We start from the raw sequence: 15,177 nt of genomic DNA, 5'->3' as shown, positions 1-15,177 counted from the left end.
ACAGTCGACCCCCTATAACACTGTTGATAATTCCGTTTTATATGAATTCCATGTTGTACGAGTCACTTAGATTTTACAAATACGTGAGCAGTTCACAGCTCGGCACACGTATTTGTAAAATCTAAGTGACTCGTACAACATGGAATTCATATAATACGGAATTATCTACAATGTTATATAGGGGAGTCTACTGTAGTCAGTATTGTATTTAATAATATAATTTATGTTGTTATATAATAACTCATATATATATATTTTTAATATCAGGGTTAAAGGCGTTAAAGGATTACGTGTGGTCGATGCTTCAATTATACCCCCAAAAATGTCAAAATACCTCTTTGTTATTAAGCATAAAATATTAAGCGATTTTTGATTATATCTTATCTAGAGTTAATTGTATTTTCCAAAAAAAAAAAAATAATTTGTTTTATTAACATTTTTGTTCAAGACTTGAGCTAAGTCGATGTTACCTGTAGCGTACGTAAGGCCAATTTGGTCAATTCGTTATTCTATGTAAAATCACAACTTCGCAAGGCAAAAATTATGTTCCTTATTTTTAGTCAAATTTTACGTGATATATGTCTCAAAATAAGGCAATTAAAAATATGTTAAATTATAGAACGATTACAGCTTTGAATTTCATTCACGTGTGTTAATAATAAATATAATAATATACTTTATTTTAGATCAACTTTGACAATAATAAACGTGCAATTGGTGTGACATTCGATTACCATGGCAAAACTATAACCGTTTCAGTTCGTAGAGAAGTAATATTGTCTGCAGGAGCCATAAATTCTCCTCAGTTATTGATGTTGTCAGGTATTGGACCAAAAGAAGAACTAGAAAAGCTTCGGGTAAAATTGCTAACTTAGAACTCTTCAACATTAAATTGAAAGTTTACAATAAACTAGTTTAATATTAAATTTCAGATTCCTGTCGTTTCCGATCNGTTATTAGGAGCAGCACATTGTTTAGTGGAGTAAATAAAATTTTATTATTATTAGTTAATTAAATTAAATATATAATATCTTATTTTATTGTTATTTTTAAGTTTTAGAGGTAAAGTTTATCCGATTCGTTCGTTTTCTGCTGTCGTGGGCAACGTTAACAGATCATTATCATCGACGAAAGTTTCGTTTTCGTCAATAATTATTCATAAAGAATATAAATCTTTCAGAGTAAAAAATGATATTGCTTTATGTAAATTGTCGACACCTTTACAATTTGATGAAAATACTCAAGCAGTTTGTATTCCGAATACAAATCAAGATTTTGTAGGAAAGATGGCATTAGCCATGGGATGGGGAAATACACGAAGAAGTAAGTTAATCTGCATTTTAATCTTGTATTTTATAGGCTAAATTATTATTTAAGGTATTATATTACTGTTATAAAATCAATTTTTCACGACAATTATATTAGTTATGGTCAAAAATATTAGACAAAGACGGGAATGATCAGTGATTCTTTCAATACTTATAGACTTTAGAATATAGATCTAAAAAAATAATTGCAAATTTGTACATATTTAAATGAATTAAAACAAATAATTTATTTAATGAGATTAATTGGATTCATTGATATTTTTTCTAATTTTGAAGTAAATAATCGCATACCAGAACTGTTACAAGTAGTAAAAGTGGACATTTCTTCTCATCGTTGGTGCAGTTTCATTTATTGGGTGGCTGGTTTGGGCACTATTTATCTCTCAAAAAATCAATTATGTGCGGGAAGTTTAATGGTCGGAGTATGCAATGTAAGTAAATATTCTATTAGTTATCTTATAAGAAGATAAAAATGTGATTTTTTTTTTTTAAATAAAATTTTAGGGAGATTCGGGAGGTCCTCTTATTCTCGATGAAGGTGATCGAAATATAACTGTTGGTATCACTTCTTTCGGAACTTGGGCAGGATGCGCTCCATTAGGTATACCCGCTGTTTATACAGCTATTAATCGTTATGTAAAATGGATTAAAGATAACGTAGATGAAGATTTTTGCATTGTAGATTTGGACTGAATTGACGATATATATACAGTTTAAAAAGAATCATTTATGTAAATATTTCATTACATTTTTTTTTATAAATAATCAACCATTGTTGAAATATTAATACATACTGTACTTTTGGGGATATAATACATATTTTCCCTACAATTTTTTTGTAATTAAAGAGTGTAAGATATATTTGAAGAAGTGTTTTTTTGATATAATAATGATATAATAACACAATCTTGTGTTCAACAGTCAATTAACAATGTAAAATAACAATAACTTACATATATAGCCTATATATTTTATATGTATAAATTCGTACATTAAATTATTTCAATTTATTAGCAAATTTATTTATTTATTTATAATTCTTCCTTTGATTTTATTGTTTTTAAATCATTAAGAATCAAATCCGAAGCCTTTTCTCCTATCATAATTGCAGGTGCATTTGTATGTCCGGTTACCATGAGAGGTATAACAGAAGCATCTGCCACGCGTAATCCTTGAACACCTATAACTCTGCAAAAATGTATTGTAAGTTGGAGTGAAATGGCTCAGATTTAGTAAAATAAAATAAAAAGTATCGAACACATCACAAATTCACTAAACTCATTGAATGTATCTAATAATTATTCGAATTTCTACACTTACTTGAGATCAGGATCCACAACAGATCTGTCATCAGAGGAACTTCCCATCTTGCAAGTTCCAATTGGATGATATACTGTTTGTGTAAATGTTTGGGCAGAACAAGCTAAATAATCATCTGAGTATTTCTCGTATTTTTCACAACCAGGAATAATAGTTTCTATTGGTTTTGTTCCTATTTCTTTCATAGCTGATGTAGATGTTATTTCTAGACAAATTTTCATTCCTTAAAAACATTTTAATACAATAAATGAATAACTCGTAATAATAGATTATTATCGATTATTTAAGAAAGATTCTTATACCCTCAACTAAAACTTTCAAGTCATCTGGATGAGAAAAATATTTTGGATCGATGATTGGATGTTCGTAAGGATCTATCGATTTTAATCGAATTTCTCCTCTACTTTTAGGTCTTTGTAGGAATGGAAGGCAGGTAAACGTTTCATTATTAACGTACGAACTTGCATATTTTGTAAACATCTGAAAAAAATATCCGAAAGTAAATTATAATAAACTCGTTAAAAAATCGAATAAAAGAAACGTAAGAAAGAAAATTATCATTAAATACCAATTACTTACCTCATCTGTAATTCCAATCCCTGTTCTAAACGTTGTTCCTCCATCAGAAGCTAAACTAAATTTAAAAAGTATTATTTCTATGTCTGGCCAATCTTTTATAATATTATATTTTGTATTCACAAAGGCAATTCCTTCGCCACCTCCTATTGTAGTTAATTTATCTAAAAGAAAATAAATTTCGTATGAGGAAAAAAAAAAAATGTAAAATTAATTACTCTCTCTCTCTCTCTCTCTCAGCCGTCCTGATATTAAATTATTACAGTAATTCAGAAATAAATATATTCTTACTTTGATCATTCTTTAAATACTCTATTATATCATCTGTAGTCAATTTAGATTTTAATAATGTATGTGGTTCATCTGTTGTAAAGATCAAAGAAACAGTGGAGATGTGATCCTGTAGGTTTTTTCCAACTGGTAAATTAGAGATTACGGGTATCTGAAAAAAAAAAAAATATATAGCATTTAATTAAACATAAAGGTTATTGGGATTTCTATTATTTCTATAGTAATAATGATTTTACTTATGCGATCAGTATTTTGTTGTCAATATAAAGTGTATATCAACTTCGTTAGCAGCCTGAATTTTGGAAGAAGACAAGATTTTTCATACCATTTAATGTTATTTTATAATGGTACACGTTTCCATTTATTGAGAACAATATTAAAATAGAATGCTATAGCTATGTTTACATTAATTGAAGGTTATATTTGCTGATATGTTCTCATGCTTCCACCACTGATGATTCACAAAAACATTATTTATTCATTGAAAACAGTTCGATTTAGCGAGGTTTTACTTTATTATTGACTTAAATAGTGTTTTTTTTTTTATCTTACGTATACGTACTTACTTTAAATTTTTCTAAATCTTCTTTCGGTCCAATTCCTGACAACATCAAGAGATGAGGAGAATTGATCGCACCTGCAGATAAAATTACTTCTCTACGAACTGAAACTGTTTCTGTTCTATCTTTGTAATCAAAAGTCACGGATTTTACGTGTTTATCATCATCAAAATTAATCTGTAAAATTTAATTAAGTAGTTATTTTATAATGCATTTTTTAAATTACATTCAAATTTTGTATACTAAGATTTAGACTGTGCCCCAGTGAAAGGACCATTATGTAAGAGCAATCTCTAAAAACAAAAATATATTCAAGCATCTTAGAATGCAATAATTAAGTAAATTAAGTAAGAAATCTTCCAGTTATCATTTACTACGAACAAATGTAAAGGCATTTGTTCATAATGGTATTAAGAAGTGTTATAGACATTCGGGTCCCTTTCCCTATTTTTCTTTAAACAAATGAAATATGTAGAATGTTTCTTTAGTAAAAATAGCATTAATTTAAGATACCTTTCTTACGAAAGCTGATGTAAGAATATCTAAATTTCTTCTTCCTCTAATTGGATCTAAAAATGCTTTTTTTGTACTACATCGAGTTCCATCTTTTAATGTTCCATGCACTTCCGAAAATACTAAAAAAGAAATTATCATTTTAAATTTATATAATATATTGATATAAGACATAGAATATGTGGGTATTAAATTAATAAAAAATTAATAAAAATTTGCTTTATAACCTTTCTGAAATTCACCGTTGTAATCTCCTATATCGTATCCAAGTTCTTTCCCTGCTTTCAAAAATGCTCTTTTAAAAGGGTTGTCGGGTCCTTTTTCTATTGTTAGTTCTCCTCCTATACCGTGATAACCTAAATAAATCGATTTATAATTATAGATAGATCTATCCCTTTTATATTTAATATAGAACATAACATTTTGTACCATTTTGATTAATTTCGGGGATTCGATTATCTTCGGATTTTTTGAAATAAGGTAAAACATCATCATAACTCCATCCTGTCGCACCATCTTTAGCCCATTCGTCAAAATCTCTTTTATTTCCTCTTACGTATATCATGTAGTTAAGAATACTGCTTCCTCCCAGAACTTTACCACGAGGCCAGCAGCTACGCTATTGTAAAAAAAAATTATTACAATTGTTTTAGAAATAATAAAATTTATTAAGATTTTTATTTAGGGAGGAAAAAAAAAAAACAATACTTGATCTTTAAGTCCCCAACAAGACAATTTCTGAGGAACTGTTTTAAATTCCCAATCATATTTTGTTTGCTGTAATTCTGCAGGAAATGCTGCCATTTCAGCGATAAGACTAGGATTAGATCCTGCCTCTAATAATAACACGTGTATATTAGCATCTTTTGACAGTCTGTTTGCCACTACGGCTCCTGCTGATCCTGCTCCGACTGAAAAAAGTACAATGATCCTATTTAGAACTTCATAAAAGATCTACAGTGTTGAGTTTACTGTGTGTAATTTTACTGATTCTTATTCTCTATGTAAATTAAACAAAGTTAATGTTAAGTTTTGTTTAATGTTGCACTTTAAATTGTAGATTAATGTACAGTATTTATATTGTGATTCTTCAATTTCTAAAAGGTGGATCGTTTAAGTGTTCAGTTCTGGTGTGGTTTCCCCTATACATATTTATTACTTGATTTTATATATATATATATATATTTAATTGAAAATTAAATAAATTCTATATTAACAATAAAAGGATTTTAAGTGAATTCTATTAATGTATTATAATAATTTATTTATAATTGATTACTCGTACTTAACAACAATATAATCATACTCCTTGGGAATATTTAAATCGTTCTCTTGCGTTATAAAAACTAGTTTGTACGCTGGAATTCTTTTATCTTTTTATCAAGATATAAAACATTAACTAGACCATTGAATCTATAAATATGTAGTGATCTAGTTATTGTTTTATATATTATATATATATTCTTGTGTTTCTGAAAGAGTATGGCCAAGAAATGCAAAAAAGTTGAGGATTTTTCTGAAAGTTTGTATGGGAAAGACATTATTTTGTTCACTCACTTTCAAGCTTAATAACTCCTGTGTGTTTTGTCGAATATTTCTGAAATTTTGCAGGGAACATTGTATATTAGGGGCATGTTTGCTAATAAATTTCGGTGGTTAAAGATCAAGGAAATGGGAAGATAGAAGGGGTCGTGTACCGGTACCATATCTCGAGTGGTGTCGGATTTAATGAATATTTTACTCGTTATTAGCATCTACAAATTATTATAAAACTCATCTATACACTCGAAATTAAGCTATTTGGTCTTTGATTTTAGTGGTATAGGTTTTTGTCATTTGAGTTTCTAAGTAGAATCTGATAGGATAGAAAAATTAAAGTTTCTTTCTTAATAAAAGTATAACACTTAACTCATTATTCCTTCATTAAATAAACTTTTTTTTCCCCCAATATTTTCCTTCTAAATTCATGCTTTAAAAATCATTTTGTATCATTAAAATAATATTTATAAATATATCAAAACATGATATTTTCTATTGATAATACTCACTAATAATGTAATCGTACTCCTTGCGAAAATCTACATCGCCTGCTCTTATGAATGAAATCAATGCAAGTAATATAAGACGAAACATTTCTCTGTAAATCTATCGAATCTGCTACTATGCATCGAAGCTCTCTCACCTTAGTTATAAATACGTCTAAGTTCCGAAGGTCGAATCAAGATTAGAGTTAACAATAAAGTCTAGTTATTAATATCTTCCAAGATATATTTATCGCGTAATTATTACAAAATCTTTCGAGTTCTTTACAATGGGTGTTTTCTGTTCGTCAAAGTTGATACGATTTTCGTAGAAGTCATAGAAATTCTAATATTCTCTGCTTAGGTCTTTATATATAAATTTCTAATATTTAGTTTGTAGATTATAATATACAAATAATTAGTTTATGCGAAAATAATGATCCGTTTGTAACCCGAATATATTTCTTTTATTCCCGAAGTGATGCTTATTTAAACGTAAAATATGCCTGTTTTTAAACTCTGGAGAACACTTTTAGTAAATGCATTTAAACCCGACTACAGCCAATTTTACTCGCAGAGACTGGAGAAGATTAAGGACGAGTTTTCGATACAAACTATATAATTTCTTGGCAACTAAATGAGATTTTGATTTTAATTTAATCAATAAATAAACTTTGTGCTGTGAATTACTGTATATACCGGTATTCCAAAAGTTAAATTTGTCAGGAACAACGACAACATATGTATATGTAGGCCTATACGTTGTTCCTACTATATACAAACAGCATTCCTCGAAAAAATGATAATTTTATTTTATATAATATGACGATTAACATAATTTGAACTGAGTAAAACCCTATCGGTTTCTTAGCATTAACTTAATTATTCCGATAAAACTAAATCTTTCAATTGGGTTTTACCACAATCTAATGATAAAGTCGACCTTTCGAGATAATTTTGATAAAACAGATAAATATATAATATAATAAATTAGTCAGAAATCATTAATTGAGGGAATAAGAAATGTTACCCTTTCAATTAATTCTTTTTTTCCCTTTAATATTAGCTGTTAGTCCGGAGTTTCGTGATCGATATGATTACGTGATTGGTAAGTTTTATATTTAACTTTAAAATCTAATTTCGTATACGTTTGTACTAATCATTAATTATACATATTAAATCAATTTAATACATGCATTTCTTACCGGCATAAGTATAAAGGATAATCGAATTTAGTAATATTAAAGGAAAAATAAACTTTAAAATAAATTTACTCTCCATTTAAATGATGAAATTACCACGTATTGGCTAGCATAAATGCTATATGATAGGAAAGAGATGAAATGACACCTAGACATCCAGTCTATCTCTTTCCTAGTGTCATAAAAATAATATATATAAATAAAATCAATAAAACAAATAAGACTTTTATCGTTCATTAAAGGAAATTATAATTTATTTACAATTTTTATTGTCATGTTTTCTATATAAAAGACTAAATTTTAAGGCATTGGCTAAACAATCCTACTGACTCGTCTCTATCTAAATATAGCTACTTAATTTTTTCAAAACATAATTGCATTACGAAATATTACACAATACGAGAATTATATATTAACATTTTTAAATTTTAAAATTACACAAATAATATCTTAATATTTATTCTCTTTTATTTAAAAAAGTAAATTTAGAATTATAATATTAGTAACTAGACAACTACGCTAACTAGAAATTTCGGTTTAGTGTCCGTATCGAGTTAACGTTATCGGTATTAAATTAAATGTCACATAGGAGAAAGTTTGGTAATGCCTCGTATCTAAGAGAAAACTAAAATTACACACTCAGATTTATACAAACATGAAAACTTTATTAGTGAAATATAAATTTAAAGTGTTCTTTACATTCGATTTTATTTACTTAATATACAAGTTATTTTAAAAATATTTTTGAATAATAATCCAATGCTATCCATCGAGCGAGAATGCCCCGACCATTCGGGTATTACCGCTTTGGCACTCCTGTTTTCACTTAAAGATTTACATACGACAGTAATCGTATCTATAATTATTTGGTATTTCTATACTCTGCAGTCTTTGTGTGACAATTTTTGCATTTTTCTCTGGGTCTTCTGAGATTTTTTTTTTACTAAACGCCTCTAGTTTTCGGGAGTAGCTGTTTGGAACAACGAAATATTCATGACCTCTCTGACGATAGTAACAATGCTAGTCAAGTTTAACATTTATTAAATTAAATTTGACTGAACAACATGTTATATCAGGAATCCAACATACTATGACCATGAAAGGCAGAATAGTCCTGAGGGACTCTGGATTGAATCCAGGCAAGTCGAAATCACCAGGAGTTTTTCGGGTGTATTCTGCTGATATGTCGGGCATATCCCTCACCATACGGCCGTCCAATTATAGGTCTGGCAACACCCATAATAGGCTTACTTAAAACGCATTTTTATTGCTCACAGGGGGAAAGAGTTTTAAATAAATAAATAAATATGATCATGAGATAGGTTATAATATGTTTGATTCTGAAGGGAAGATAATTCTGTATTATATATAAACAACCTGTGAATATCAGATACCATGGATTGATTATATAGTAAAATATTTTGAAAATCATATTTTCAACATATTTAAAAATTTTATAACGTAGGCTATATCAAATTACCATTAATATTTTAATCGATCGTTTTCTTTATTCTAGTGGGAAGTGGATCTGCGGGATCCGTTGTTGCAAACAGATTATCTAAAGATGAAAACATAAAAGTTCTACTCTTAGAAGCTGGAGAACTTCCTAATCTCATTTCGGAAACGACATCTTTCTCCATACACCTGCAAAAAACGAAATACGATTGGAAATACACAACAACCAGACAAAAAAATTCTTGTCGGGGATATAATCAACAAGTACTGTGCACTAATTAGTTTTTATTCACTTTCTATACTGGTTGTTAAAATATTTAATTCTATTGAAAAATTATAATTTCTTTTATCTAAATATTACTATTCCAAAGTATTATATTATGAAAGTATATTTATTACATTTACTATAATAAACATTCTTTGGAAATAGCGGAGTAACTGGCCAAGAGGAAAGGTACTGGGAGGAAGCAGCGTTCTCAATTCTATGGTTTACGTGAGGGGTAATAAGAGAGATTACGATCAATGGGCTGAAGACGGAGCGTCAGGATGGAGTTTCGATGATGTCTTGCCTTATTTTAAAAAATCGGAGGACAATAGAGTCCCAGAAACTACCGAAAAAGGTTTGTTATCGACTAAATTTTTATTCGATTTTACAAGTGAAATATCTACAATAAACGAAGTAAAATTGTTTAGAAATTTAGCAAATATCGTTGTTAAATTTCTGAGTTTTCTACATTTGTTCCTTTAAATTTCTTTACAGATTATCATGGAACAGGAGGGGAATTAACAGTCGATAAGCCAGCGTACAAAAACCCTATAAATAAGGCCATGTTGGAAGCTGGAAAAGAACTCGGTTATCCCATTGGAGATTACAATGGAGCATCTCAAAAAGGTGTACTAAAAATTCTTCCTATTAAGTTGTGTTGATACTACGAATTACTGGTTATTTCCCCTCAAGTAAAGTATCAATTTTTAAAAACTTGTTCTTTTACTAAATATACTACGTAACGTATTAGATGAAAGTACCAACAAAGTTAACGTAAAAAAAAATCAATTTTCTATAAGTTTTACAAACTTAAAATATAAATAATGATATCCATTTCTTTAACTACTATAAATAATTAAATTTAAATGTAATCTATAATGAAGTTTGTTATATATTTTCAGTATTTTCCGAAGTTCAAGCAACAATAAGAGATGGAAGACGATGCAGTACAAAGAAGGCATTTTTAGATCCTATAGTTGGAAGAAGAAATTTAGACATTCGTACTTCTGCATTCGTAACAAAAGTATTTACTTTTCAACCATACATTTTCTGGTTTTTATTAATAACTTTTATATTTTGTTTTTAAAAGCTATTGGCTTTCTTCAGTAACACATAACACAGGGAGCCGTTATTGATATAGTTTTTATTGAAGGAAATGCATTTCATTTCTTAATGCAGACCGATTTTTGAGCTTGTTTTTTGGTGGACAAAAGCTACGCCATAAAATACGTCAATTAAAAATATGTTAAATTTTAGAATAACTATAGCTTTTAATTTACTATAAGAATTAAATAAGAATAAAATCATGTGTATTAATGATAAGTAAAATAATATACTATATTTTAGATCAACTTTGACAATAATAAACGTGCAATTGGTGTGACATTCGATTACCATGGCAAAACTATAACCGTTTCAGTTCGTAGAGAAGTAATATTGTCTGCAGGAGCCATAAATTCTCCTCAGTTATTGATGTTGTCAGGTATTGGACCAAAGGAAGAACTAGAAAATCTTCGGGTAAAATTGCTAACTTAGAACTCTTCAACATTAAATTGAAAGTTTACAATAAACTAGTTTAATATTAAATTTCAGATTCCTGTCGTTTCCGATCTTCCTGTAGGAAAAAACCTCCAGGATCATGTGTTCACCTTAGCCATGATCGCTACCGTAGAATCACCGGAAACTCTTTTAAAATCAAGAATACAAGTGGACGATGTTTTATCATATTTAAAAGAAAACAAAGGTAACTCATCCATCGCTATGTATTGTACGATGAATACCTGCAAAATGAAAAAGAATTTCAACGTTTCAAATGATTTTTCCATAAATTCGTCAGATCAGATACTTTAAACAAACTTTGTTTTTCCCATTTTTTACTCTTTCTACTCTATGGATTCTGAGAGAATCTTTCAATTCGTACTCATCGGAGATTTACCCAGGCCACAATAGAGGCGATCGGATTGTGAGGGACTGTGAGGGATTGTGAGGTCTAAAAATTACTGGAATTACTTGTCAGATTTCGATCCCGGGTTTCCCAGAGAGGTAGGCTGAAGACATAACTCCTTGGCAAACCTTCACCAAAAATTATTTATACTTTAGTTTAGTATTAACCAACTTAAACTAGAAAAAAAGGAAAAACAATAATGATGATTTAATATATAAGTACCAATTTTAACATAAAAATCTGTAAAGAAAAAAATATGTGTTTTTAAATATAAAGTCTCATTGAAACTTATTTGTGGAGAATATATAACTGAAATACATTAGCTTATATTCTTTTTATGTTTTTAGCAAATAATTTTCATAAACTATATAACATATATTATATATCAATATTTAAATAAAAATTAAAGATTAACTAAACCCAGAGAGAACTTCTATTAAAACACAAGAAAGTAATTAATAACTTGGCTAAATGGCCAGATCTTATCTGAAAATTTAAATAAAACACAATCAAATTTTATAATACTTATAATTTTTGATGATTTAGAATTATTACAAAATAAAATTTTTACAGGAGATTAAATTATTTAAATATATTAATTATTTATTTATGAAAATAATACAATAATTTATCTATTTCAAAATAGAAATACTGTAAATAGTAAATGATAAGGTGTAAGTAAAATATTATTTACTTTTACAGGAATATTAAGTACTTTAGCAGGATACGATATTGTTGGCTTTGTGAATACAAAATATAATAAAATAGAAGATTGGCCAGATATAGAATTGGTATTAGGAATAATCTCTTTAGCTTCCGATGGAGGAACTACTTTTAAAAATGCTGTTGGTTTATCAGATCAGGTATTTAAAATCCACTTTTTGAAAAGTCATTTTTACACTTAAAACTAATAAAAGTTACAAAAAACTTTTATTAGTTTTATTTAGATAAATTAATCGTTTAATAAATGAATACGGTTATTGTTTATTCATAAACAGAGTCCAAGTGTTCGTGTATCTTTGAGATAAAAATCAGAGTTGCATCAAAATCTTAACAAATATTCTAGCAAATTTTTATTTCGAATAAACAGAAAATTAATTAATTATGCATTTATTTACATAAATTTTTTTTTATAAAAGCGTATGAATTTTTTGAAGTTATTCTATATTTTACAAAAACTGTTGAAATGTCCTCCACGTATACACGCTAACCACTTGATTAACATACGACTGAATTTTAAAAATCCTGACAATATTTTGTATTGAATTAACGTCTTATTCTTTTCCAACATTGTTTTTAATTACTGTATTGACCTCGTGCCGTTAAAATAAATCCCTCAATAATCCAAAGATCATTTTTTCCAACTCTCGACTTATTTAAGACAAGATTTCAATTTTTTCAACCTTCTGAAGTTTCCTAAATATTACTGTATAAAAATTCGGTTTATTATAATTAATAAATTATTTCTATCTGATTAATTTCTCCAATAAAACACTTTATAAGTATCCTAAATAACTTCATATAGGTATCGTATAAAATTCCTATATGACACACTGACTTGGCTTGTCTTATCGAATGAGTTGCAATGAATATTTCTTGTTTCGGTAACCATTATAATTAGTAAACATACTAGTATTTGTGTAAATGTTTTAAGATTTAGGCTAATACATCAAACGTTTCATCGATTATTTGTGATTTATTTAAATGTGATTATAATTTTTAATTACAGGTACTGAAAGAATACATTCTCCCTTACGTTAATAATCATACAATCACGTGTTCACCTCTTCTACAAAGACCTAAAAGCAAAGGAGAAGTTCGATTAAATTCGGCAAATCCTTACGATCATCCCATTATTGATCCCAATTACTTTTCTCATCCCGATGATCTTAAAGTTTTGGTCGAAGGTAACTTATTATTTTAATTTTTATAAAACTATAAAAACCAACACTAATGACGTCTTAAGAATATTTCTATAATTAACTATCAAATCTAATTACGATATTAATTTAAATAGATCTGTTTAGACATTCGCCTATTATAATAAATATAAAGACTGTATCTTTTTAAAAATTTTTTAAACTATCAAATATGTATGTAATCATTACGTAAATAGGGTAGCTGCTATCTTTGTAATTTTGTTCAATTTAATAGCTTTTTTCTATTATAGAAAGGGTACGAACCAAGACAGTATTCTATTATATTAATTAAATATTAGGATACATGACGAGAGGTAGATTCATGTGTTCAACTAACGACGATATTTTGTCATTAGAAACTACAATTAGGTTCTAAGCTATTAAGAACAGATAGCCTATATATCATAGGATAGCTATGAATTTTTTCCAACAATAATAATTATTGTTAATAGAAATACAGTAAAATCTCTCTAATCTGAATTTTACTAATTCCGAAATGCCTATAATTTTCGGACTACCGTGTAACATTGTGTGTGGGAGGAACGATTTTGTTCATCCCATTAATAACTCCCGTCTTTTTGTCGAAACATTGCTGGGAGGTTTGTGTATTAGGGGGATTGATGCTATTAAATTTTGGTGGTTAAAGGTCAAGAAGATGAGGGGAGATAGAGGAAGAAATATGTCATTTCTCGAGTGAGGTCGGACAATAGGCATTTGAGTAAAAACCTGGATAATTCGGACGAAAACTTCCCCCAAATAGTCAGAATTAATAAAGTTCTATTATATATATATATTGTATTTGATCTACTCGTTGATCCTCAGTCAATATTCATATTTGTTTTATTAATGTTTTATCCCTTTTGGGGATGGGGAAAAATTAAGGTGCCCAAAAATAAAACTTTGCACGAGGCAGATAAATATAGATAATTACGACTTTGAGTATATGCGAGTTTGCTTGTGTTGCTGTACATGTATTGTTATCAGTACTTAAGCAATAAACTGTATAATCATTAGAATTTTTATAGAAATATTTGAAAAAGTTTCTAAGTATTGTTATTTAACAAATTTTTTACATAAAAAAAATCAAATTAAAAATGAAAATTTGAAATGTATAGGCACAAAAATTTGTCTGGATCTCTTTTCAACTGGCGCAATGAAAAAAATCGGTAGCAAAGCGATAGATGCCATAATTCCAGGCTGTGAAAAACATAAGCAGTTTTCCGATGAATATTTGGCATGTGTTAGCCAGACTATCACCCAAACATCGTATCATCCTGTCGGCACTTGTAAAATGGGAAACGTCGGCGACAAAAGTACTGTAGTCGATCCTCGTCTAAGGTAACTTTTATTAAATAATTAATCATAATAAGTCGTTTACACGTATTGTCATTTTGAATATATAGACTGAAATGATAGATGTATTGTATAATACCGATTGTACATTTTCTAAATTAAATAACTAAGTTAACAGTAGAATATAACTATATAACCGATGAGATCATAATTTGCATTACTCTATAATTTCTTATTTTTATGTTATAAAATCGTTACAGTATATTTTTTTCTCTGTGTATGTCCACTTTTCAGAAACTAAAACTATCCTTCATATTAAGTCTGGTTGAGATTACTTGTTTCAATTACAGTAGACCCTCACCTATAACACTGTAGATAATTCCATATTATATGAATCCTATGTTGTACGAGTCACTTAGATTTTACAAATACGTGAGCCGTTCACAGCCCGGCACACGTATTTGTAAAATCTAAGTGATTCGTACAACG

At 28.4% G+C, this 15,177-nt stretch overlaps 3 protein-coding genes across 4 annotated transcripts in view; 2 read left to right on the top strand and 1 right to left on the bottom strand.

Annotated features, from left to right (window-relative positions):
- Positions 1-1,037: 1,037 nt before the first annotated feature.
- Positions 1,038-2,090, top strand: LOC111625162 (transmembrane protease serine 3-like; the record flags this gene model as incomplete). The annotated part of the gene is made up of 3 exons (XM_023368253.1): positions 1,038-1,323; positions 1,605-1,759; positions 1,833-2,090. Coding segments are annotated over 3 exons (630 nt in total), but the record flags the coding sequence as incomplete, so codon positions are not given.
- Positions 2,091-2,297: 207 nt separating this feature from the next.
- LOC111625079 overlaps positions 2,298-15,177 on the bottom strand; it is a 58,755-nt gene continuing 45,875 nt past the window's right edge. The window contains 11 exon segments of the mRNA XM_023368145.1: positions 2,298-2,516; positions 2,649-2,871; positions 2,951-3,128; positions 3,228-3,388; positions 3,516-3,666; positions 4,082-4,252; positions 4,589-4,710; positions 4,816-4,944; positions 5,018-5,312; positions 5,315-5,499; positions 6,637-6,733. Of these exon segments, the coding sequence (XP_023223913.1) occupies positions 2,360-2,516; positions 2,649-2,871; positions 2,951-3,128; positions 3,228-3,388; positions 3,516-3,666; positions 4,082-4,252; positions 4,589-4,710; positions 4,816-4,944; positions 5,018-5,312; positions 5,315-5,499; positions 6,637-6,733 (1,869 nt within the window). The 3' untranslated portion in view covers positions 2,298-2,359.
- On the top strand, positions 7,609-14,752 carry LOC111626640 (glucose dehydrogenase [FAD, quinone]-like). Of its 2 annotated transcripts, XM_023370126.1 has the most exons (10): positions 7,609-7,717; positions 9,328-9,530; positions 9,697-9,886; positions 10,027-10,158; positions 10,434-10,555; positions 10,879-11,049; positions 11,125-11,275; positions 12,179-12,339; positions 13,206-13,383; positions 14,511-14,752. In XM_023370126.1, exons 1-10 carry the CDS (start codon positions 7,633-7,635, stop codon positions 14,735-14,737), a joined length of 1,620 nt encoding a protein of 539 aa, XP_023225894.1. In that variant the 5' UTR covers positions 7,609-7,632; the 3' UTR covers positions 14,738-14,752. The 2 variants fall into 2 exon arrangements, with proteins under 2 accessions (XP_023225894.1, XP_023225969.1); XM_023370201.1 differs by lacking the exon at positions 9,328-9,530 and having other exon boundaries at positions 7,628-7,717.

Source organism: Centruroides sculpturatus, unplaced genomic scaffold, assembly GCF_000671375.1.
Source record: "Centruroides sculpturatus isolate CEXI.00-Female unplaced genomic scaffold, Cexi_2.0 scaffold93, whole genome shotgun sequence".
NCBI classification, from domain to species: Eukaryota; Metazoa; Arthropoda; class Arachnida; order Scorpiones; family Buthidae; genus Centruroides; species Centruroides sculpturatus.
This window is presented reverse-complemented; position numbering and strand designations above follow the sequence as displayed.

What these genes read in the sequence shown, in the direction of transcription:
- LOC111626640 (XM_023370126.1), top strand. Translation starts at nt 7,633, where the DNA reads ATGTTACCCTTTCAATTAATTCTTTTTTTCCCTTTAATATTAGCTGTT. An exon ending in CTTCTGCATTCGTAACAAAA is followed by an intron (nt 10,556 to 10,878) that starts GTATTTACTTTT and finishes ACTATATTTTAG; the next exon opens with ATCAACTTTGACAATAATAA. An exon ending in TCTTAAAGTTTTGGTCGAAG is followed by an intron (nt 13,384 to 14,510) that starts GTAACTTATTAT and finishes TGAAATGTATAG; the next exon opens with GCACAAAAATTTGTCTGGAT.